This window comes from Lynx canadensis, chromosome A2 (assembly GCF_007474595.2).
Source record: "Lynx canadensis isolate LIC74 chromosome A2, mLynCan4.pri.v2, whole genome shotgun sequence".
Lineage (NCBI taxonomy): Eukaryota > Metazoa > Chordata > Mammalia > Carnivora > Felidae > Lynx > Lynx canadensis.
The window spans coordinates 1,095,935-1,121,269 of NC_044304.2; the positions used below are offsets into that span (position 1 = coordinate 1,095,935).

The following is a 25,335-nucleotide window of genomic DNA, read 5'->3' on the forward strand; positions in this document are numbered from 1 at the left end:
CCCAGTACTAGTGACGTAGTGGCAGGTCATTCTTCGTGGGGGCCGTCCTAGGCACTGCGGGGTGTTGAGCAGCGTCCATGCCCTCCCACTTGATGTAGAGCATGCCCCGAGTTATGACAGCCACAAGTGTCCCCAGACATCACCAGTGTCCCCTGCTGAGTCCTGCAGTCCCTTGCCCCGTGTGTGAGAAGGTGGGGACCGCGAGGGGAGCACACACTTGTGTGAACGCTGGGAAGGGCCGCGATGCACACGGTGGGCCCCCTAAGCGGGTGGGGGCCATGCGTGACGCGCACACACGTGCAGGCTTCTGTGCGCACCCCGGGCTGCATAGGGGTATGTTCAATCAGTTCACGCACATACCCTGAGCAGGTCAGGTCAGAGACGCCCGCCCTCCCCCCCGCAGAGATGCCGGAGCCCCTGGGTCTGAGAGCCGGGCCTAACCTCGTCGGTACAGGTGCCTGTGGGTGCCTGTGCTATGCAGGCCCTAGCCTGGCCTGCACTGGTGGCCATAGGGATGGGCAGGGGGAATGTAGGAAGGGGAGGGGCGCCTGTGCCCAGCCTGCAGGCTCTCGGGCTAGGCCCTGTCCTGCTGTGGGCCAGCCCCACAGATCCCCACAGCCAAAGCCTACCATCTTCCTGGAGGAGGCCCTGTTTATGGGCTGAGGTCCCAGAGGTGCCGGGTGCCCGGGGGCCAGGGAGCGAGGGAGAGAGAGGGCTGGGAGGTACCTGCCAGCCACCCTGCCTCCCTCCTCTTGGACCCCCAGGGGTCCCGCTCCCCGCCTCTGACCTCCTCTGGGGGTGGAAGGAATCTGCCAGGCAGGTGAGGGCAGGAAGACGATGTCCTGGCCCCTGCTCCTCACACCTGCCCAGCTCCTGGTGACTGTCACTGGTGCGCGGGGGAGGGTGCAGTCCCAGCCGAGGCAAAGGACAGACACAGCTGGTGGGCAGGACAGGGAGGGCCCAGGGCAACACCGCTTCCCACCCCTCCGATGCCAGATGCCGAGGGGGTTGCCAGAGCCTGGGAGGGGGGCTCAGGACAGCCCTGGGGGCCCAGGGGCTACTTTGAGGCTCCCAGAGCCGCAGGTACCGGCCTGAAAAAGGAGGACAAGCGGGAAATGATTCCCTGGTTCCTGGGCCTCCCCCTCCCCTCCCCGCCCCCACCTCCCCATGCAGTTTTTTTTTTTATTCCAGCCACCCCTGTGGCTCCCTAGGGGCTCAAGGAGGGGGGTGCTGACCCCCTTTCCCGCCGCAGTCATGAAGCTGGCTTGGCAAAGCTTAGACCAAAGGTGCAGGGACTCTGCTCTTTCTAAGAGTCTACACCCAGCCAGGCCCCTGAGAAGCCCCTCGCTTCTGCGGGGTGACTCTCAGCCTACGCCGTATGTGGGCTCTCCCCCACACCACAGAGGAGACAGCAGGCAGGTCCTGACTTCCATCCTTGGGGTCTCTGCTTCGGCCAGCCTCCTCTGAGCCAGGAGGCAAGCTTCTGTGCTCAGTGGTCTCCCCTCTGACCACCCCCTCCTTGGCCTGAGCCCTGGGCCCCTGCGGGGGCTTGGGTGCTCACCTCCTGGGCAGTGCCTGGGGGAGCCCCGGGAACTCAGGGCCTCCACATCCCAGCAGGCAGAGCTCCCAGATTTAGCCAATAAATTACAGAACACCCAGTTAAATGTGGATTTCGGAGAGACAATGAATACTTTTCAGAGAGAGTCCCGCGCATACAGATATCCCAAACCTTATTCATCACTTCTCTGAAATTCAAATTGAACTTGGTAACGGTGGGGTCCTGTAGCTTACCTGACAACCCTACCAGGGGGCAACGGCAAAGACCTTTCTCCCCCCCCCCCCCCCCCCGGCATTACAAACAAGGCGCGGGTCTGGTGTGAGCATGTGTGAGTGTGACCAGATTGGGGTGTGTAGGTCTGTCTGTGCACGTTTAGAGAAGCAACGAGCCTGGGTCTGTGTGGGGCGTGGGAGCCGGGTGGAGGTGCGTGGCCCATGCACCTGCTGGTGTGCACACGCCGGAGAGAAGACGGGGCCTGTGTCCGGGGCCGGGTGGCGTGGGGCATGTCTGGGATGGCTCCAGTGTGCTCACAAGCAGTGCCTTTGGGGGACGGCCCCGGCCTCTCCCTCTCCTGCTCAGAGCTGGGCCCCCTGAGACTCAGAGGGGACAGAGGGCTGCCTTAAAGCCCTGAGCTGGTGTGGGACACCTGGGTCCCAGTGCAGCCTCAAAGGAGGACCAGGGTGCTGGGATCAGGATTGAGAGTTGGGGTAAGTATGGCAGTGGGGGTAGGGGACTCGTGGAATTAGAGTCCCAGGCTGGTGCCCAGCCTAGCCTGTACCCTCTCCACCCATTCCCATCTGTCTGGTCCCCCATGGACGGGAACCCCAAGCCCGAGGAGATCCCCAGAAAAGCGAGGGTCACGAGCTGGGGCTTCTAGAAGGTTGTGGGACCACGCGGCAGGAACATCTGATGCAAGTGGCTGTAAGTGTCCCTTCCTGCTGACTGACTCACGGCCCGCTCCATTCCGGTGGCTCAGCAGTCCTGGGGACCGAGCCAGGGCCGCCGGCCTCGGTGAGGGTGGGGGAAGGGCGGGGAGGAGGGAAAGCAGGGGTGGGCGTGGCCAGGAGTTCTGGGCTGCCGGCCTGACTGTGGGTGTCTCTGGCCGAGGGCGTCTTTCCGGGAGCCACGGGCGGCGCGTGTGGTGTCTTGGGGGGTCAGTCATTGAAAGTCCCCAAGGTGGGGACTGGGGGCTGGCAGGGCAGGCCCAGCAGATGGCCAAAGGCCACCACTCTGCCCTAGTGACCCACGATGGGGCCCTTGGCTTGTCATCTTGTTTCCTCTCCGCCCCGTCCTCCAAGGCACTGGAGGTGGCTCTTGGGGAATCCGGGGCCCCCACTCCCAGCTGACCTCTCCGACGATAACCTGGGGCATCATGTACGAGAGCCCCCGGTTTTGAGGAGGGTGGGGAGCTTTCGGGCGTGTGTGCAGGTCCTGGGAAGCCAGGCCACGGGAGCACAAAAAGGGTGGTAGGTTAGGGAGGGAGAGGGCAGCAGATGCAGGGGGACATCGCATGCCCGGCCAGGCCACACCACTCAGGTCACCTGCCCCAAACCCTCTTGCAGCCCAGGGCCTCTCCCTGCCGGTTGACCCCAGACACCATCTGGAGGCTGCTTCCTTGGGGCTGCTCCTGGCCAGTCTGGGTCCCAGGCCTGGGGAGGCGGGGGGGGGGGGCACTGAGTTCTGCATGTCCTAGTGACACACAGGTTCCCCTCTTCCTAGGGCCAGGCAGAAGGCAGAGCTGGCTCCATGCCTCAGAAAGCTCAGTCACGCCCTGGGGTCAGCGGAGTGACAGCACAAACACGTCCTGCCCGACTGCCAGCAACCTGTCTGTGGCCGTGAACCCTAGCGGCAGAAGGCACTTTGCGAAATGAGATTAAGGCCCCTGAGGTGGGGGTGACCCTGGGTTCCCAGGAGGCCCAGAGTCCTCACGAGGTCCTCCCGAGAGGGAGGCAGAGGGTCAGAGGCAGAGGTGGGCAGACCCCACGCTGCTGCTGGCGGTGACGGAGGGAGAAGCTGCCGGGGAGGGGGGGGGCGGGGAGACGTGTCTTCCTGGGCCTTCGGGAGGAAACAGCCCTCACCTGGCTTTTAGCCCGAGTCCTGTGTGGGATTCCCGACCTCCACAAGTGTCACAGAATAGATTTCTGCCATTTTAAGCCCCTGGATCTGGTAATTCTTACAGTAGTCCTGGGAGGCTCACACAGGCATTGACGCCTGGCGTTGCCATTCTGCAGATGAGCACAGTGAGGCAGGTCCAGCCAGGCCCGCAGGAGGCAAACCTGGCCGAGAGGGCGGAGGACAGTGGCGATGTGTCCAGGAGGCAGGAGGGGCCTGGAAGTCTGGACTCCGGGCCAGTGCCTGTGGCCGAAAGCGGCTGGTGCAGGGACCCGGCTCCAGCCTCCGGGAATGCCCTCCCCCAGGGTTGGATTTGCTAATGCTGCTAAAAGCTCGAGCGTATCCGCTGCGGGACTTGTGACCCGGCGCCTCTGGACCCTCCTCGCCCTCTGCAGCCTGACGCCCGCGGCGCCCAGCCCGTTCCCACGCCGTGACCCCCGCCGGGCTTGCCGCCCCCAGGGTCCCTCCTCCTGCTCATCCGCACGTCGGGACCCCGGGGTGGCGGGGGGGGGGGGGCGAGGGCGCCGACAGGGGCGGGCGGGGTGGACTCCGGAGTCCAGGCCGCTCGCCAGGGGAACTCGCTGCGGCCGCGCCTGCGCCCTGGTTCCGGCGCTGGGCCCCTCTGCCCCGAGGCGGGAGCGGTTGCCGGGCAACGGGTTTGCGTCACCGAGCCTGGCGCGGTGCCCAGGCTCCCTGGGTGTGGAAGATGGGCCCTGGAGCTGGGCCAATAGGATTCCAAGGACTGAGCGCGGGGGGCGTGGCTGAGCCCCACAATTCAGCCAATGGGATTGTTCTCCTCAGGGTCGCGCACGAAGGGCCGCGCTCCTTTTAAAGGGACCGCACACATCTCTCCCGCTTTGCTTGCCCCGAGGGCGCGACCCCAAGGTGAGGGTCGGAGGGCCGGCCCCGGGGTGTGTGTGTGGGGGGGTGTCTCCTTGTGCCTCAGTTTCCTCAGGTGCGCATATCAGAGGCACGTGAACGGAGCGTCCAGAGTCCGCTGCTCCCTGGAAGGGAACCCCCGCATTTATGCGGCGCCACGGTGTGCACCTAGACCTCAGGCACCTCCGGCATGAGGATCACCCAAGCTCCTCGGCTTTAGGGCAAGCACGCCCTCAGAAAGCCACACCGCAGTTGGGAACCTTATTTGTCCCCAGGCTTGGGCCCCTGCGCCCACCCTTCTAATCCTGGGGCCAGGAAACTGCCTTTACAAGGACCCCTTCCTGACCTGCAGGGTTCGGGAGGTTGGTTCCCCTGGGCTTTAGGTCTCCGACAGTATCCCCTCCAGCCCTGTATCCGACAGCGGAAAACAAAGGGGTGGTGGTGAACATCTGGTCCCCATGGGCTCTGAGGGCCGGTGTCCATGGCCACAGTGTCCCTCCACCCTGGACCGGCCCTCCTTTCTCTCAACTGGTCCAGGTCAATGAAAATACAAATCAGGGGTAAGCAGTGACATTGGCTGATCCTGGGTGCAGACAGCCGCTGAAGTGTTACCCCAAACCACTCACCAGCCTCTGTGTCCCCAGCTTGGAGTGTCCCCCGAGGTGGCCTTCAGGGATTGGAGATGTCTGCGGCCAGGGCCCCTGCCGAGGCTGCTCTCAAACACTGGGACTGGCATCTGGAGAGGTGGCAGGACCCACAGATTTGGGGAGAAGGACAACACGGCAGAGCCCTGGTGCATGTCAGGCTTTGGGGGGTGGACCCAGTCCCCCCCTGGTGGCCTTCCTTCCTGTCCCTGCATCACCCTCACCTCAGCCCCCTTGGACACCACTACCTGGGATGACCTGCTTTGAGCCTGGTTCCCTGGCCATGTAAGATGTCAGCTTTAGGGGAAACTGGGTGGGGGTACCTGGAAACCCTCAGTTTTGCAAATTTTGTTTAGAACTAGTTCAAAATGAAGTAAAATTTAAAAAAGAAAGCACACCACTATTATTTTTTTTTTATTTAAAAAAAAATTTTTTTTTTCAACGTTTATTTATTTTTGGGACAGAGAGAGACAGAGCATGAACAGGGGAGGGGCAGAGAGAGAGGGAGACACAGAATCGGAAACAGGCTCCAGGCTCTGAGCCATCAGCCCAGAGCCCGACGCGGGGCTCGAACTCACGGACCGCGAGATCGTGACCTGGCTGAAGTCGGACGCTTAACCAACTGCGCCACCCAGGCGCCCCAGCACACCACTATTATTAAGTAATTTCTTTTTTTTTTAAGTTTATTTATTTTTGAGACACAACGTGAGCTGGGGAGGGGCAGAGAGAGAGGGAGACACAGAATCCCAAGCAGGCTCCAGGCTCTGAGCCATCAGCACAGAGCCCAACGCGGGGCTCAAACTCACGGATCGTGAGATCATGACCTGAGCCGAAGTCGGACACTCAACCGACTGAGCCACCCAGGTGCCCCAGAATGTGTGTGGTTTTAAGGCACCAAGTTTTGGTGGTATGTTACAGGGGCCCAGGGCACCGTGCCCTCCCCCCAGGCTGATCCTTAGGGATGAGCCTGCACCAGCCTCCCCTTGCTGCTGTGACAAAGCAGCACATCTTCCCTGGAAGCTTCTGGAGACTGGACTGACAGAGTACGTTCATTCGACAGAGGGTGCGGTGGGGTCCCCCTGCTCTGGACTCCTCCAGGACTCCCTCCAAAATGCCTGTTCTGGCCTTGGCCTGGCCAGGTGGCTGGAACTCACAGCTGTTCCCAGAGCCGAGCAGAGAACAGTCAGGAAGATCTGCTCACACAAAGAGAGGAAATGGGCTGGACGGCGGAGAAAGGGCCGCGGGGCGAGCAGATGCAGGGTGTCTGCCGGGACCCCGGGCTCATGGCCACCTCCTGTGTCGTGACGGACCAGGGACCTTGCTGTGGGGTCCCAGCCAGCCCTGTACCCATCCCCCACTGAGGTCAGGATTGGGGGTCCGGTGCCCAGTGAGAGGGAAAATCAGCAAGCTGGTAAGTCCCGGGTGGAGGTCCCGGGGCGGGGGACACAGGGTGGCCACCTGACTATATCGCCACTTTCCAGCAAAGTGCTGGAGAGTGCCAAGTGTCACCAGTGTGAAATCCAGGTCAACCCGGCATCTGACGGAAGCTCAGACAGGCCTGGGGCTGGGCGGCAAGGTGGCGGGGACCAGCCCCCCCCCCTCCAGGGACAGACAGAGCTGTCTCCAGGCTGTCGTCCCTGGTGGCCTTCCTGCGGACGGCATCCCCATCTAGGGACGGGAGGCCCACAGCAGGGAGGGGCAGAGCCGAGCAGCTGGTTTTGTTTTTCATCCACTGTCTTTGGAAAGAAGGGCAGATGGCTCCAGAAATATCTAGGAACGCACCCCCCTCCCTGGGTGGTGACCGGCAGTGCCATCGGAAGGTCAGCAGAGTGTAGTGTAAACAGTGGCTTCAAAACAGCAGACCTGCACAAAACTCTGCTGTGGCTGGGGACAGCAGAGGTGACAACAGCCCCAACGTCTGACAGTTGCACGTGACGTGTCCACCGTGCACGCGCACGCCCCTCAGGTGCCTCCACCGCGCACGCGCACGTCCCTCGGCCGCGAGCAGGCGCGAGAGTCGCCCACCCCCGCCGCCCCGAGGACGGAACCCGGACCCGAGACGCTCAGGGAGGGAACCACACACGAGAGGCCACACGGGGTGTGAGTCCACGTGTGTGAAACGTGCAGAACAGACCCATCCACGGACGGGAAGGGGACTCGTGGGGGCCCGGGGCCGGGGGCGGGGGTGCCGGCGGGTGGTGATGAGGTTTCTGTTAGGTGAGAATGTTCGGGAGCTAGATAGAGGTGATGATTGCACAACTTCGCAAATGTGCCAAATGCCACCGAACCGTTGACCTCGACTGGGTGACTTGTATGGCATGTCAGTGACACCTCAGTAGAGATGTTTGACCACGACAGAAGCCAGCGCGGTGGTGGTTTGTGATGGCGCGTGGTGACCGGGGACGAGGGGTTGACAGCACTGGGCGGGCGCGAAGGGCCGCCTGCTGCCCTGCTAACCCGGATGGGACGCACAGCAGATGACCACAAGTGCCGGCCAGCGCCTGGCACGTTTCCTGGCCGCGGCGGGTCACCGCAGGCAAGGATCTGCGTGAACGCGGAAGAGGCCAGCGGGCGCGTGAGAGGCTGCCACGTTGCAGATCGAGAGCTGAGCACCGGACCGCGCTTTTGAACACGATTGGCAACAGGAGACCAGGCATTCGAGAAAACGCCTCGCTCACAAGAAACGTCGGATCGTGTGCGCAGAGACATGGCTGGGAGGGTGTGACGTCGACTGCGGTCTCCGGGCTCCCCAGCGACGCGGCAGGCACCGGCACCCCGGGTCAGGAACGTCCCCTACAGCCTTTGTATCTGGCGGTGGTTCTGCCCCAGGGGACCTTGTCCAGGCAGGGGCCACGTCTGCACCTCTGTGGTCATCGCACTGGGGGCTCCTGGCATCGAAGGGGCGGGGGCAGAAATGCTGCTTGACCGCACACTGCCCAGGACGCCCTCCAGAGAAGGATCCAGCCCTGAACGTCGTTGGGGGTGGGGGTGGGGGAGGGGAAGGCAGCCCCCCGTCTAGAGAGACTCGCCCCAGGTGGGTGCAGGAGGAAGCATCTAGAATGTTCCAGCAGTACTGTCTCTTGGGACGAACGGCTGCAACTACTCGTCGGGCCCAGTCTCTCTCTTGCTGGCTCTGATGAAGCATGAGGCCGTGTTGAAGTGGCCCATGGGGCAGGGAGCGGAGGGTGGCCTCTGACCCACAGCCAGCAAGAGACCGAAGCCCTCAGTCCTGTAACTGCCGGGAGCCGAATTCTGCCGACAACCACGGGACCTCAAGCAGGTGCATCCCCAGGTGAGCCTCCGGGTGAAAACACTTAAAAGAAAAGTAACTTTATTTAAAACAAAAAAATTTTTAATGTTTACTTATTTTTGAGAGAGAGAGAGAGAGACAGAGCGTGAGCAGGGGAGGGGCAGAGAGAGAGGGAGACGCAGAATCCGAAGCAGGCTCCAGGCCCCGAGCTGTCAGCCCAGAGCCCGACGCGGGGCCCGAACTCACGGACCGCGAGATCACGACCTGAGCCCAAGTCGGACGCTCAACCAACCGGGCCACGCAGGCGCCCCGAGATTCCTCCCATTTCAAGTGCGCAGCTCGGGGCTGTCGGATGCTCAGAGTTGTGCCCCCATCATCACTGTGTGTCCATTTCGAAAGAACAAAGTGTGAAGATTTTGGTTTGAGTCTGACGTGAGGTTCTTCTGTGTTCGCGGGAGAATCAGTCTGTGTCTCTTGTGGCATCGGGCGATGGCAAACTTCCGTTCGAGCCGGTAGTGGCTATTTTCAGCTCTGTGGGGCTAGGGGTCCCTGTGCAGCCGCTTGGCTTTGCCACCGTAGCGCAGGAGCCCCCTAGGTCACAGGCAAATGAATGAGCGGAGCCGTGTGCCGATAAAACTTTATCTACAAAAACGGACAGCGGGCTCCATGTAGCCAATCCTGATCGGTGACTGATGTGTTTAATTTTGTCGTGAGCTAGTCTTGGGCCCTTGCTTTAAAGTATTCATCCTTGCTGTTTTCCGAATTTTCGTTCTTTTGTAGATGATGTTTATCCTGTCTTTGTCTCTCTAATCTGAAAGGATATATATTAGTTTTCATTTTATTAGTGGCTAACTATGTGCGTGTACGTATACAAACGTATGTGTGTACGTATAAGCATATTGAACTTAATTTTGCCAATATCATCATCTGTGAAATAGTATCTACGGATTCTGGCCTTAAAAACATGAATATATTCAGGGACACCGGGCTGGCTCATTCGGTGGAGCATGTGACTTGATCTTGGGGCTATGAGTTTGAGCCCCGTGTCGGGTGTAGAGATTACTTAAAAATAAAGTCTTTAAAAAAAAAAAAAAAAAAAAGAATAGATCCAATTAACATCGTCTGCAGATGTGAATCTCTGGAAATTGCAGGAGAATCAACTTAAAATTTAAGAAGCCAGTTACTAAATCAGTTCCAAAAACAAGAGGCTTCCTATATATGTCAGACATAATCATTTAGAAAGTACAATGGGAAAAAGGACGTCATGGAAAAACATTCATAGTAACAACCAAAAATAACTGGGAATTAACTTTAAAAGAAACGTGCAGATATGAAATGTCCAGAACAAGCAAATCCACAGAGACGGAAAGTGGATCATGGTTGCCAGGGGCTGTGGAGTGGGATGGGGGTCACAGCTCATAGGGACAGTTTTGTTTTTTTTTAGGGTGATGGAATATTCAAGAATTTGATGTTAATGGTCGCACAACTCTGAGTGCACTAACAACTACTGAATTGCGTACTTTAAAATGGCGAATTTTTCTTTTTTCTTTTTTTTAAGTTTTTTTAAATTTTATTTTTAATTTTTTTAAATTTACATCCCAGTTAGTTAGCAATAGTACAGCAATGATTTCAGGAATAGATTCCTGAATGCCCCTCCCCCATTTAGCCCATCCCCCTCCCACACCCTCTCCAGTAACCCTCAGTTTGTTCTCCATATTTATGAGTCTCTTACGTTTTGTCCCCCTCCCGGTTTTTATAGTATTTTTGCTTCCCTTCCCTTATGTTCATCTGTCTTGTCTCTTAAAGTCCTCACATGAGTGAAGTCATATGATTTGTCTTTCCATCCCTGTAGTTGCAAATGGCAAGATTTCATTCTTTTTGATTGCCGAGTAATACTCCATTGTATATATATATACACCACATTTTCTTTATCCATTCGTCCGCCGATGGACATTCGGGCTCTTTCCATACTTTGGCTATTGTCGATAGTGCTGCTATAAACACGGGGATGCATGTGTCCCTTCAAAACAGCACACCTGTATCCCGTGGGTAAATGCCTCGTAGTGCAATGGCTGGGTCGTAGGGTAGGTAGTTCTCTTTTTAGTTTTTTGGGGAACCTCCACACTGTTTTCCAGAGTGGCTGCACCAGCTTGCATTCCCCAAAATGGCGAATTTTAGAGTATGTCACGTGTGTCATTTTTTTTCAGTAGGCACCATGCTCATTGTGGAGCCCGACACGCGGCTTGACCCTCACGAACCGTGAGACCATGACCTGAGCCGAGATCAAGAGTCGGATGCGTAACTGACTGAGCCACGCAGGCGCCCCTCAATTTTTAAAATCATATGAAGAAAAGAGAAAGGAAAATGCAGTGTGCAGAGGTGCCGAGTGCTGGAAATGACAGAGGGACGCGTGTGGCCGGGGTAAACGGAGAGATACGCGGGACCGCAGGGATCGACCTATGTTCCAGAATGAACCTGGAACCACATTATTATGCAAATTAACCATTTTCACCAGAATCACAGAAGCAAGTTTTCTGGAACTGAAAGGAATTTTAAAGTCCATCGGCAATCTATACTTAGAATGGTCCAGAAAATATTAAAAAACAACAACGAGGAATTTATATTGGCAGATACAACCATTACTGTAACTTTACAAGGTACATTAAATTTGGAGCTGGAGGCAGCTGCCAGAAGACCCAGAAAGAGCCCCGTGTAAATACACAGCACTCCTGATCTGTGCGGAAGGGCCACGCTGTGCCGCAGTAGGGGTTCCTTGTTATTTAAAAAATAAAAATTCCGGCACGCCCGGGTGGCTCAGTGGATTAAGCGTCTGACTTTTGATTTTGGCTTAGGTCATGATTTCACGGTTCAGTTTGTGAGATCAAGCCCCGATCAGGCTCTGTGCCAGCAGCTCGGAGCCTGCTTGGGATTCTCTCTCTGTCTCTCTCTGCCCGCCCCCCCGCCCCCGAACAAATAATAAATAAATAAACATCTACAAAATAAAAAAAGAGGAAAAACCATGAGAACCAGGAGAAAACAGAGGTGAATATTTACATAAGGCCTCCCCAGCCCAAGTTTGTAAGCTTGTCACTAAGGGCAGAAAACGTCGAGGAAAAAGAATGACCGAAAATGTGAAAGCTGGTAAAGAGAAGAAAAAAAAATATGTTGAAACGATCATAAACAAAGTTAAACAAGAAACCAGGAGAAATTTGTGTAACATATATGACAAATTATATGCAAAAAAGCTTTTATAAGCAAGTATTATTAAAGGGTCTCTACACCCAACATGTAAAGAGTTTTTAGAAACCAATAAGAAAAGACCACTTTCCGATGGAAAAAAGGACAAAGGATATACATTGGCAATATAAATGGTCAACGTGCAGTGAGAGTGTTTTCCTATCAAATAGGTAATGACACATGGCCTAACACCCAGTTTTGGGAGGATGTAAGGAAGTGGGATCCCTGAACCTGTGTAGATGAGGATGTAAATTAGTGCCCCCTTTCTGCAGGGTACTCCCCAACTCATCAAAATGTCCCCCAGGGTAATGCCCTCTGACACACACAGACACCAACCCTGGCATTTTACCTGTATCCACAATCGGGGATATTTATAAAGATCTGACTAGAGAATTTATTGTCGCCAAAGTCACGGCAACAACCAGGAGGCATCGGTTAACTGATGGGGCACCTGCACGGTGGGTGCCTGGGCTTGTCCACACCGCCTGTCCGCCTGCATCACCCTGGGCCTGCCCCCGCTCCGTGGCCCCCACCTGCCTCTCCACTTGGTGGTCAAGACCAGAACCAGCATCTCGGTCCGGTACTTCGCGGTCGGCTTTTAGGACGAAGAAAGGATCCAAGTCATTCCCACCTTGACTTTGCTTCCACCTCAGGAAATCGCTGCAAAGCAACAGGCCTGGGGAGGCCTCTGGCGAGGGCTGGTGCAACTAAGGAGGGGGTTCTGAGGGGTAGAGCCCGCCCCGGGGCGACTTCCAGTGACAGGGGCTCCTGATCTTCTGAGGGTGGCCTCGCCCAGCTGTTCCCGAATTACCAGAACGTCCTTCACGAACACCAGAGGCTGCCTCCTGCGTCGTTTCCGCGGGAATGATGTAGATTCCCGCCACTCCTAGGAGTCCCCGCTGGCCAGGCGGGGGCTCGGCCAGCGGTCTTGTCCGAGCAGCCCCGCCGTGCCCTCCCTCGTCCTCCCCTCCGTCTGACCAGATTTCCATGCCAACGCCTGGCCCCCCATTACCTCTCCCGGCTGGACAGCTTCTGGGGTTTTGACGTGAACCACGCACGCTGTTTGGCCTCAGATCCCTGCATTCCCAGCAGCCCGAGGCAGGGGGGGTCTTAAGGCCACACACGATGGTTCTCTGACGGTTCTGGGCTCAGAAGTCCTTACACCCAGGTGTGGGCAGGGCCAGTTCCCCCAGAACCCCAGGGTCATCCCACCTCAGGGACCTTGACAAGGTCCCCTCTGTGCCATGAGGCGACAGGTCCCAGGACCAGGAAGGGGACATCTTTGGGGGTGATTACAAATGACAATAGCAGCTCCCAAATTTTCAGCTGTTTCTGGAAATTGTGGCGCATTTGCAAAGTCAACGGGTAAGGAGACCATGGCTCCTTTAGAAGGGGTTTCCAGATAACGTGATTCCCGAGAAGCCGCTCAATTCCCACGGAGACAGCACGCCCTCTAGGGGCGAGAAGCCAGCCCTGCCCTGGTTCCTGCGCAGCCCCACCCACCGCCCCTTCGTCCGCTCCCACTTGCCAGAGACCCACGCCTGGGGGCCCCCGGAACCGGGGCACGTGCATTGGAGAGGGACCCCATCTTGCACAGGAGAAAGAGCAGTTGGGGTGAATGACTCAGGTGTCTGCTCAGAGCTGGCTGCCCAGAAAACTCCTGGCTGGTTCTGCCCTATCACGCTGCAGCGGGTTCAAACATTTTCTGGCTCCTTCTCCCGCACAGAAAGGCGAGTTAAAATTGTGCCTAAGCACTGGCGACAACTGACGAAACAGAAACAGGGGACAGAGCACGTGCCTTCCCCACGGTTCTCAGCCTGCTTTCCGGGGACTTCCATCCTCACCACCCCACGAAATCCTAACTTCACCCATAGCCTGTGCGTCTGTTTACCTATCTGGGGCACTCTGGCGGGCCACCGGCCATCGTGACATCTAGGATCCCTCGCCCCTTGGGGATGAGGGCACCCTGGGGACAGTGGCCGTGAATGTGTCCAACAACCGGCTTCCATCCCCCCCCCGCCAGGAAATGGAAATGACCACCAGCAGCCGCGGGTACAAAATGTGCACAATTTATTCTGATGCTTCGGGTGGGAACACCCGTGGTCGGGAGGATGCAGAGGGTCCCTGCCACCGTCCCCGGCCTGGCCGCACGGCGGGAGCAGCTGGGAAACCCTGGGGCGCACAGTGGTTCTGCGGTTTGGGCTGTGGTCTTGCATGTGAAGGGGCGACATTCGACTGGACAGTTTCCTCGTCCTGGGAGGCTGTCTTGCCAGGCCCCCCCCCCTGAGCCGGGCCCCGGAGGCTTCCGGAAGGACCGAGGCCCGAGCTCATGTTAATTGCACTTGTTCGGTGTTGGGTGACGGTGCCCCTCACGTCTACGAGCATCCCAGACACCCAGAGGTACTGAGTTGGCACGGTCCACACTGGAAGGGCAGCCACGGCGAGAGGCCACGGAGGATGTGTAGGGCAGCAGAGGCACGAACTCGGGGCAGAACGGGGCTTCCCGTGGTCACTTCGGTGCAGCCCCCGACGGGGCCCTGGCCACCCCTCCCAGGGCCCGTGGGAGACAGTGGTGGGATTCGGATCCCACAGCCACACAGGGCCACAGCTAACATCTGGCAAGACTCAAAGATCCCGCCCAGGAGAGCGGTTCCAGGGGACTCATCCTGTGTTGTCCACACGGGAGAGGGGATATTCTTCTAAAGGGGAAGGCAGCCTCACGTGTAGGAAAAGAAAAATCGTATCTTTCATGATCCACGAAGGGGCCCGGGGGGGCCGGGAGGCAGGCTGTGGGGTCCCTGTCGTACCTGTCGTGAAGCAGACACGGGGCTCCCAGGCGCCGGCTGCCCGCAGGGCACAGGTCCGTGCGGGCCCACTGGGCAAACGCAAGTGCTTTACAAACACAGTGGGTTTTCCCAGGTGCCCGACACATACAGCCACGGAGTCCGAGTTCAATGCCGGCCGAGGGGAGACGGGCTCAGGGTGGCCAGACCCACGGCTGCTGCATCTGGGACCGGGGAGGACTCGACCCCGGCGCTCAGCGTAGCCGCGACAGCATGGAGCTCCGATCACTTGCTGGGCTTTCTAGAAAGCACGGGCCCATGTTCCGGAGACGTGGCCCTCAGGCTAGAGTGTCCCCTGGGCACTGCCTCGGTGGCCGCAGGGCCGAGCGGCGCTCAGTGGCACATCCGTGCAGTCATTTCTTTCTGTTAAGAACGAGAGGGACGTCAGGTATCGAGACGAGAAGGACAGAAACCACACCCCAGAAAAGCAGATCCGGTCTCAAGGGACCCGCGGGCTTCATCTCACACCAAACCTTACGAACAACGGAACAGATAACCGGGTTGGGGGGGGGGGCGGCCCAAGCCATTCTGTGAAGGGCCAAAAAGGCAGTGTTGTCGAGGGAGAGCGGCTGCGGCAACGCGTGCACGCTAAGGCACGAAGACATCTTGCCACGTTCTGCACCACGGCAAGACCCCGGGAGCCTCGGTGTGCAGGAGCGGCGGGCAGATCAGCACCAGCCCACGTCCTTTGCACACAGCCTGGGGAAGTCTCGCTGGCCCCAGAAAGAACTGGAAGCATGGATACGGGAGAAATGATGAGGGTATCGGGGCACGAAGCTAAAAAAAAAAAAATCGGGGCACCTGGGTGGCTCACTCGGTTGAGCATCCGACTCTTGATTTCAGCTCAGGTCGTGAGCGTCTCGTGGTCGTGAAATCGAACCCCACACTGGGCTCTGGGCTGACCGGGCAGAGCCTACTTGGGATCCTCTGTCTGCCCCTCCCCCAGTTCCTCTCTCTCTCAAAATAAATATGTAAACATTAAAATGAACAAGCAAACAAACAAACTGAGCCTCCTTTAAGCGTCTGACTTCACCCCAGGTCACGATCTCACGGTCTGTGGGTTCGAGCCCCATGTCAGGCTCCGTGCTGACGGCTCGGAGCCTGGAGCCTGTTTTGGATTCTGTGTCTCCCTCTCTCTCTGCCCCTCCCCCGTTCCAGCTCTGCCTCGAACTCAAAATGAATAAACATTTAAAAAAAAAAAAGAAAGAAAGAAATCATTGCTTGGTCTCCAGCCAGGCAGTGAGGACAAGGGTGGGGGACACTGGGATGTCCGGGCCCGGCCACCGGGCCGCTGGTGTTTGCAGGGTCACCTCCCCAGGGTCCCCGAGGGCATGGCAGCCGCATCCCCGCCATGCCCACCAGTGAGGGGAACGGAACAGCCAGAACCAAAAGTAAGACCGGGGGGGTGGGGGGGGGTGTCCCGTGTGCCTGCCAGGAACCCGAACGGCCCACTCGAGTGTCACTGCGTCACAAATTTGGGCCCAAGCCCAGAGAACCCCCCTCCGCTCCCCTCCGCTGACTTCGGGCCGTGGAGCCGCGGGGGCCGCCGCCAAGCCGGGGGTCTGGGCCCTGCGGACCAGCCCGGGACCCCAGCGTCCCCCCGCCCACCAGTCCCGGCCCGCTCACCAGCGGCTCGAGCTCCTTGGTGTCGATGAGGCCGAACTCCTTGACGAAGTAGTAAAAGTGCTTGTAGCAGGTGTTGACGTGCGCCTCGGAGCCCATCTGCGCGATGCGGTCGAAGTGGTGGATGTAGACGTGCACGAACACGCGGAACAGTCGCGACAGGATCTTCCTCACTACCTGCAGGAAGTTCTTGGGGAACGGCGTGCCTGTGGGCGGGGCGAGAGGCTCAGGGGGGCCGGGGGCCCACTTCCCCCTTCCCGACCCCACTTGGGTTCCGGCCCGTGGGCGCCGCGCAGTTTCCGCAGTTTCCGGTGAGGCTCTTGTCCTTAGCAGACTCTCTGATGGGCTCCCGGTCCTCCTGCCCCCACCCCGGTTCGTCTTTACCACTTCCTCTCGCTTGCCGTCACCGACGCTTCCTTGGGCCACGGTGGGTCGCGTCAGGCGCCCCCGCGTGCCCCTTCCACCCCCATCCGTTCACGCCCCTCCCTCCCGCGGCCCGGACGGGGCGCAGCAAGCACGGGCAGGTGGGTGCCCGGGACCGGAAAGAGCGAGGGGCCCCCGTCCCCGACGTGAGGGGCTAGCAGCCCAGGGAGAGGACGCACAGAGACGCCGCGCCCTGCGGGAAGCCCCGTGTGCCGGGCGCACGTCCCCAGGTGGACACACCGGCGCGTGCGGGATGCGGGTGCGGGAAAGCTCTCAGGACGGCGCCGCAGCGAGAGCGGGACGGCCAGCCAGCGCCCCACGCGCAGGGCCCACGGGGCTGTCTGTCCTCTACCCGGAGGCAAGTGGGAGGGAGAAGGCTCTCTACGAGCGGACTGTGACCGGTGCAGCCTGACCCTGCGCGTCCCGGGTGCCGCCCTGCTCCCTCCCCTGTATCTGGGCCCAGGTGACCTCTCGGGACAGGGGAACGATGGGCCTCGGTCATGGGCAAGCGCCCGAGCGTGGTGAACGGGCCGTTCCCGGCCGACTCTGTGGAGGCTTTGCTCGGGCTCACCGAGGCCTGTGCACGTTCCCCGTCCCTCGACTCTGGACGTGAAACCGGACGGTCTGTGGGTCCCTGCGGAGCAGATGCTTTCCTCGAAAGCCCCTGGAAGCCACTCGGTGGGACGGTCACCTCGAGGGCTGGCAGTCCCCACGTGCTGGGGCCCCTCGTAGTGGAAAGAGGCTTTAAGCTCAGAAGGAACATGAGGCCCACAGCAAGCGGACAAACGGAGCCCCGGGAGCCCGGCTCGGCACTGAACCCACACGGGGCCCGGTGTGAGGCCGCCCCGGCCCCCGCTGCGCCTCTGTCCTAGGACGGGAGCCGCCAAGGGCGCTCCTGGGTGAAGGGGGCAGTTTAAAGTAGCCTGGTCTGGGGGCGCCTGACACAGAATCTCCTGAGGACTCTCCCGCGGGGTGCAAACCCGGCCCCGTCTGCTCTTAGAAATAAAGTGACACTGGGACACAGGTGCACCCGTTTGTTTATGGACCGCCTACAGCCGCTTTCGGTCCATGACGCAGATGTGAGCCGTCAAGACACATACCGTGTGGCCGGCCAAGCCGGAGAGATTTACCAACTGGTCCCCACGAGGAAAAGTGCGCAACCCCTGGTCCGACATTAAGAGCACAGGCTGGTGGCTCGAGACCCAAGCGGACGCACAAGCGTGAACGGAACCCACACGGGAGCCGGGATGAAGGGTGGACCTCGTCCTTCCCTTGCGAAGCCACAAACCCAGCCCCAGGGGTAGCCCGGCACACGGGACCCCACTCTGCGTGAAGCATTTCCTCTGCCTGCCTGGCCAGGACCCTGCAAGCCTCAGGGTGACGCTGGCCAGGCCGGAACCCCCACCCGATGTGACCGTGTGGGACGGGCCTGGGGCCCCGAGAGCCTGAAGCACAAGGGCCTGCGTGAGGCCTCAGGGTCCCACTGGACGGCTGCGAGGCACCTGCCAAGTTACTTTTCTCTGCCTCTCGTCGGTGTCCTGTTCGGTAAGCTTAGGAGTCACCTTCCGTGGTGAGGGGCAGGCTTGGGGCCTCAAGCTCTAGGGTGCCGCCCCCCCCCCCCCCAAGGAGCGGGTGGAACCTGTTGGGGTCCCAGCAGGGCTGGCGGCCACAGTGACGGACGGAGTGCACACGCGGAGGGGGTCCCGGAGGCCGGGCCTGAGACCTGTCTGCCCTGCTGCTGCTCGGGGATGCCGTGTCAACACTGGTAGGGACAGTCGAAGCCGTGTCCCAGGGAGTCTCCCGGTGCCACTGTAATAAACTATCACCGGCCTGGCGGCTTAAATGCCGGAAGCCACAAGTTCCGAGTCTGTCGCTGGCCTGCTGTTGGTCAAGGTGCTGGAGGCACTGTTCCCTCTGGAGGCTCCGGGGTCAGTCCGTGTCCTTGCTGCCTCTGGAAGCCCACGACCCCTCCCCCCTTCCCGGCTGCTGCGCCACCTTGTCTCTCAGGTCGGATCTCACTCTGCCTCCTTCTCACAAGGGCCCTTGTGACGACACTCAGGCCGCAGCAGGACGATCCAGAGTCATCTCCCATCTCAGGGTCCTCAACTTAAAGACAATGTGCCCACCGCGCACGCGCACGTCCACAGACGACCATGTCCCCCGTGCACGTGCACATCCCTCGGCCGCGAGCAGGAGCGAGGCGCCCACCCCCGCTGCCCCGCGGACGGACCCTGAACACGACGCTCAGGGTGGGAACCAGACACGAGAGGCCACGAGTGTGAAACGTCCAGAACAGGCTCATCCACGGACAGGAAGGGGGCTCATGGGTGATGGGGGAGGGGGTGCTGGGGGAGGGGGCTTCTTTCAGGGTGGTGGAATGTTCCAGAACCAGTTGTGGCACTTGCATAAATCTGTGAACATATTGCTAAACGCCCCTGAACTGCCCGCTCGAGACGGGCCGACCGTACGAACGCCGAGTCCTACCCGCCCGGCCCGGCCGCCCGACTCACCCACGTGGGTGGAAAGAGCTCCTCGTTGTTGATCTGCACCTCGATCCAGTCCATGAGCAGGTCCATGTAGCGGGGGGCCGACAGCGCCGTGGGCTTGCGGAACTGGTGCTCGTCTTGCCAGCGGTACTCGTACTTGGGGCCGCCGGACATGACCGGGCAGGACTGCTCCGTGCACTCGTCGCCGATGGTGCCGTAGATGAGGTTGACGCGGTTGAAGAAGTCACCACGTGCACGGCCACCCAGTCGCTGAGCTCCTCGGGGGGGCAGCTGCACGGCCAGCTTCAGGTCGAGCCCCGCGTTCAGCGACGCCTGCGCCTTCTTGTGCAGCTCGAACCGCTGGGTGCCCGGCTCGAACTTGCGCTTGGGCCGGAAAGTCTTGTCCTTGTTGAAAACTTGCTTCAGGAAGGGGTTGGACATGGTGGCCCGTGCCTGGCCCGTGCTCCCCGGAGAGGCCTCTGCAGAGTGGCCCCGGGCAGGGCGCTGCGGTCAGCCGCGGGGACGGGGGACCGGAGATTCGCGGCGTCCCCGGCCTCCCCCGAGATCTGGAACACAGAAAGGGGAGAAGGGTCATCTGTTTCTGGAAACCCTCTTTCGGAAGCACACGGGGCTGGATCGGGAGGCCCCCGAGACTCGTGGCTTTCAGTTTCACGGAGAGGGCGCCGGTGGACACAACGGTCCGCCACCTCGGCAGAAGGCGCTGAGGCAAAGCCCCCGACGAGCCAGAGCTGGCGGAGCCCCCGCTGTACAGCGGGAGGGGTCGTGTGCAAAGCCGCGCAGCGGCCAACGGCGACCGCAGCAGGTCAGTGGCGGCCAAGGGCGAAGGGAGGTCTCCATCCCTGGGACCTGCAAATGGACCTTATTTGGAAAAAGGTGCTTGGCGGAGGTGACTGAGCATCTCGGGACGCGCTCCTCCCGGATTATCCAGGTGTCCCTGGTCCGATGACGGCTGTCCTCGCAGAAGGACACGCAGACACACGGGAGAAGGCTGCATGAGGATGGAGGTCAAGGGGGGGGCACCAAGGATGGCCAGCACCGCCAGGGCCAGGAGAGGGCCGGGAGCAGACCTCACCACCCTGAGGACATGCGCAGAAACCGCGCTCCCAATGGATGGACGGGAATTCTGGGGGGACAGCTGCCCCACGGGGCCTGCCTAAGAGGCCCGACGAGCCCGTCTGGGTCCTGTCTGTCCAAGCTGGGACCAGGATGGGCGCCACTGGCTTCTGGGGACGCGGCCCTGCCCAGGGCGGTGAGGGCCCTATCTCCCCCTACTCTTCCAGCCTCTCTCTGTGCTCCGTGTCCTGTTACCTGGGACAGGACACGCCCCACGTCAGGGAGTGGGAGAGAGCGCAATGGAGCACGTGAGGCCGGGTGCTCAGGCGGGACACAGTCACCATGCTGTGCCTGGCACTGCCCATCACCCCACACTGTCGCGGGAGCGAAGGCCGGGCTGCGATGGGAGGGGCCGGGTGCCAGAGTGGCAGGCGGGGCCGGAGTTCACAGACAGAAGGCGCAGAAGGGGAAGCACGGGGAGACGCGGAAGTGCAGGCCCGCCCGCGGCCCGCCTGCGGCCCCGCCTGCGGCCCCGCCCTGCGGCCCCGCCTGCTGCCCCGCCCTGCGGCCGCCCTGCGGCCCCGCCTGCGCCCCGCCCTGCGGCCCCGCCCTGCGGCCCCGCCCTGCGGCCCCGCCCTGCGGCCCCGCCCTGCGGCCCCGCCCTGCGGCCCCCCTGCGGCCCCGCCCTGCGGCCCCGCCCTGCGGCCCCCCGTATCCCTCCCATTTGCTGCCTACAACAAGTAACCGTTTACGACTTCACCGCAAATGCCCACCCCCGCCAGCTCTCCTTACTTAAACTGTGGGGGGGGGGGCTCATTCCTCTGACTCCACCCTCAAGACCCAGCACGTGGCTCTAGGAAAGTACCACAGATCAGGGCTCCTAACAGCCCAACCGTGGTATCAGAAAGTTCTAGAGGCTCCAGCTCCGAGACGGCCCTCCTGGGAGTCCTCGCCTTTCCCGGCTTCCAGGGCGTCACATCTTTGGCCATCAGCCCACATGGCTCTGGCCTCTGCTTCCCTCATCAAGCCCCCTTCTGCAGGGACCCCACTCACCCCCCAGCCCCCACGGCGGCCCCCGCAGAGAACGTGCACCACAGGCGCTACCTGTCCGGGTGCAGGGGTCCCCAGACTCTTGGAGATGAGTGCACACGGCGGCCCGGGATGCAGGGAGGGTGACCCAGACGGCGGGCTGGCAATGGGGGCACCTGGGCTCCAGCAAACACTTAGAGCTGTCATGGCTCCACCCCGCCTGTGGCCCTCTGTTGCCGGGACGTGGGAAGAAGAGGCCTCCCGGGACCCTGGGCCCTGACAAGGCGCCCCCAGAGCCGGCGATTGCATTTCTGGGGCCACGTGCGGCCTGCGCACCTGCCTCGCCAGAACTGGGCCGACTCTGCGCCCGCTGTGGCCGAGCTGGGAGCCCCAGCTGAGCGGTGTGGGCCGTGTGGACTCTCGGCCACGAGACTTAAAGAGAGATGGCTCGCGGCTGAAGGGCACCAGCACCCAAGCAGAGCCTCGAGAGCTGGTCCTTCTGCGGCCACCGGGGGCCAGATGGGAGGTGGCGGCGCAGACATGGAGGGACCCCGCTGCCACCCTCCCGCCTGCTCACAGCTGCCCCACCCGGCCAGCGTCGGCCTGGTCCTCGGTGTGTCCCCAGGGCCTGCTCCCGGGGCTGAGGCAGCACCTGACGTGCAAGAGTGTGAAGCAGGCTCCCTGCCCTGGTGAGTGGGCAGGAGGCGGTGGGAAGGATAAGGGCCTCCAAAAGCGTCCCCGTCCTGGTTCTGTGACCGGGAACCTGTCACTTCATGTGGCAGAGAGGACCCTGTCAAGGCCCCTGAGGCGGGGTGACCCTGGGTGCCCCAGGGGCCCAGCGTCCTGGCGAGGTCCTCATGAGAGGGAGGCAGAGAGATGGGCAGACCCCGTGCTGCTGGCCGGGAGGATGAGGAGGGGCCGCGGCCCAGGATGCGGGGCCTCTGAAAGCCAGAAAAGGGGGAAAGGGGGCTCCCTGGGGCCCCGGGGGGGGGCACCCCTGCCCACGCCTGGGTGTTAGGGACTTTCCAGCCCAGCCTGCCCACTCCACTTGAACTCACGACCTCCAGAACTGTGAGGTGACAGAGGTGTGTGGCTCCAGGCCACGGAATCTGTGGTCACTTGCCGCAGGGGCCCCAGGAGACTCAGGAGCCACCAGTTAACAGGCCCTGCGGAGTTTCATAACGACCTGGGCACAGTGACTCGCTGCGGACGACACTGCGGCAGCCCAGCCTGGCTACCGTGGGCCCAGGCCCTTCCTGTCTGCGGCGTGGCTGGCGAGGCCTCCCACCCTCTGCGTGGACAGGCAAAGCCCCACCACTCCTCTGGGCCCAGCTGAGCCGCGCTCAAGGCACAGGAACCGCGCAAAACACAGAAGGTGAGCATCAGGGTCGGAAGAGCTGACCGGAGACGGCGGGGTCAGAGGGACGGAAAAACCAGCACTCCCACGACAACAGCCATCACCACAAAGCCTGTCACCAGCGCCAGCGAGGACAGGCAGTCCGGAACCCTCGGGCCTGGCCAGTGTGCGCGTAAAGCAGCGACCACTGGGGACAACAGCCCAGCACGGGGCTACCCCGGAGCCTAGCGATGCCTCTCAGATCCACAGGCAAGAGGCGACAACACACGTGCACGCGAAACATACACGCGTGTTCGCGGCAGCGCAATTCATAATGTTCACCAAAAAGTGGAAACAACCCAAACGTCCATCAACAGGTGACCATGTGAACCAGCTGGGTCCGCCGCACACGCACAGTCCTCGGCCGCGAGCAGGAGCGAGGCGCCCACCCCCCCCGCGGACGGACCCCGAACACACGACGCTCAGGGAGGGAACCCGACACGAGAGGCCACACGGGGTGTGAGTCCGGGGTGTGAAACATCCAGAACAGGCCCATCCAGGGACAGGGAGGGGACTCGTGGGGGCTGGGGGAGGAGTGGGGGTGACGGCTGATGGGACCGGGTTTCCTATGGGGTGATGGAATGTTCTGGAACCAGAGGAGGTGACTGCACAGCCTTGTGAACTGAAGACACAGGGCTGTGCGCTGTCGATGAGTGGGCGTAAGGCACGCGGATGTTATCTGAGAAAGGGGGGGGCACGGGCAGGCCTCTATCCGGGGCCCTAAACGGCTGAAGCGTCCCTGTTCGCTCGCACCGAGGCCGGCACGGCTTGTCACCCCGCTCACGGGGCCTGGAGCAGCCACCGAGAGGCGCAGAGAGTAGACGGTGCCGGGACGACTGGAAGGAGGGAGGTCCCGTGATGACCCCCAGCCGGTGGCTCGAGGCGCCTGTGCTCTGATGAGGACACGGAGCGACAACAGCGAGAAGCGCGTCTGCTTCCCTCCCCAGGGCGGCCCGGGGGCTCTGGCACCATCGACGCTCCCGGCCGCCTTGGTGGATTCGGCTTTACGGTCACCCCCAAGCAGTGCGGCACCAACAGGGGCGACCGGGTCTCCCCGGGGCACTGTGGGTGGCATCCCCGCCCCCGTCGTGACCAGGGTCCCCTGGGGGCCGAGTCACCTCGGGCGAGACCCTGGATTAGAAGACCATGTCTCCGTACTGCCTGGTTAACGATTACTTAGATCGGAGTTTCCATCCTGGCGGCGGGTAGGGGGAGGGGCCAGAGCGGGACCCCTGGGCTGTGGGTGAAGCCACCACCCTTTCTGCCCGGCCGCGTGCCGCCACGGCGGGCCCCCTCTCCGTTATTCGGCCCTCTGCCGGCCTAACCAAAGCCAGTGCCAGCCCCCTCCGGGCGGGGCCGGTCCCCCCTGCGGCCCTGTGAAGCCTGCACAAGAACCGGTGTGGCCGGGGCAGCCGACCCTCCCTGGTTCCAGCGGGAGGGGGCGGTGGGAAGGTGGCGCCTCAGAGGACGGGCGCAGCCACACCCACCCCGACCCTCTGTCAGACGGCCGTGCGCCCCTGGTGGGCCCGTGCTGGACACACCGGTGCGGAACCCGCTCCCCGCCTACGCCCAGTAACGCCCAAGCGGCCTGCACACCTGCCCGGGGGGTCGCGCTGCAAACCTGGCCGCTCTCAGGCCCCTCTGGGGACAGGTCAAGGGACAAGAATCCCCTGTGGGCCACCTTCTGCTCCTCCGACGACGCGGCTTAGATACTTCCTCGTTCGAGGTCTGTCTTCAACCTGCAGACTCCCTTCCGCTTGAGGAGACAGGGTGGGGGTTATGTCCAGCCAGACGGGGGCCACCGCAGCCCCTCCTGTGGGTCGCCTGATTTCCCCGGCTCCTTATTCACCCGCGGCTAAGGCTACGCCCCGGACAGCAATCCCGGGGCGAGGAGAAACACAGCCCGCCAGTGCCCTGCTGTCGCTTTTTACCTGGGGCCTCCCGGGGATGGCTCTGGGAGTTTAAGCTGAGACCCTGTCACCTGGGGACACAGGACAGAAGCACGCCGTGTGACATGGGAGCGCGGCCTCAGGGGTACCGCAGGGCGGTGGTCTGTCTGCACGCCTTCGTGCCACGGACCAGACGCACACGGGGATGGTTCTGGAAGGTGGGGCGGGACAGGGCAGTGGGGGGGCTTACAGGGCTTCCCTGCCTGCTTTCGGTCTCTTCTCAGGAAGTGGGAAGGTTTTTTAAGTGGAAGCAATGATTTCCTAAAAAACTTCCCTGATGGTAGAATTCCCCTCAAAAGCAAACAGCTTTCTCTCAGGAACACATGCCACCCCCCTCCCGACCCCCGGACGAGGGGCGGCAGCCCCCCAGGGTGCCCGGGAAGCCCCCCCACCGCCGCCCCTGGTCCCATTACCAGCTCTTCCCGGAACACCTCCGCGGTTGGCGCAGGGGAGGGTGGGGCAGGGGATTCGGTGCTAAGGGCTACGGGGGGCTGTCCTGGTGCTTCCCACAGACGAGATGTGGCGGCGCTCAGAAACTTCTAGACTGAGGAAGGTAAGCCGACAAACTCCCCGCCCTACCCACACCCTCCTCACCCCCCCGTTTTTTTCTGGAAAACCAAACACAACACAGTCCCTCTAAGCACCCCCTCCCCCCCCCCCCCCCGAGAGGCCCAGAGTGCCGGCGGCCTGCCGCTTCCTTCCGGTGCCCCCACACCCTGCCCTGGCCCTGGCCCTGACATGCTGCGCTAAGGGGACCCTGCCCTGGAGCTGGGCTCCAGACAAACAAGCCCCAGCCTCAGAGGCGGTCCCGTATGTTCCAGATCAGCAAACC

The 25,335-nt window shown here is 61.3% G+C and overlaps 1 protein-coding gene and 1 long non-coding RNA gene across 2 annotated transcripts; one reads left to right on the plus strand and one right to left on the minus strand.

The window, feature by feature from the left end:
- On the plus strand, nt 1-17,642 carry LOC115528553. Its single transcript, XR_003973294.1, has 3 exons — nt 1-10; nt 1,076-1,083; nt 17,517-17,642. It is a non-coding gene; the product is annotated as an uncharacterized LOC115528553 (long non-coding RNA).
- On the minus strand, nt 13,734-24,871 carry MOB3A (MOB kinase activator 3A). Its single transcript, XM_030336713.2, is given in 6 exon segments — nt 13,734-14,886; nt 16,150-16,352; nt 19,076-19,303; nt 19,306-19,337; nt 19,339-19,621; nt 24,151-24,871. Coding segments are annotated over 5 exon segments (651 nt in total). The 5' UTR covers nt 19,497-19,621; nt 24,151-24,871; the 3' UTR covers nt 13,734-14,856.
- Between the last annotated feature and the right edge of the window lie 464 nt (nt 24,872-25,335).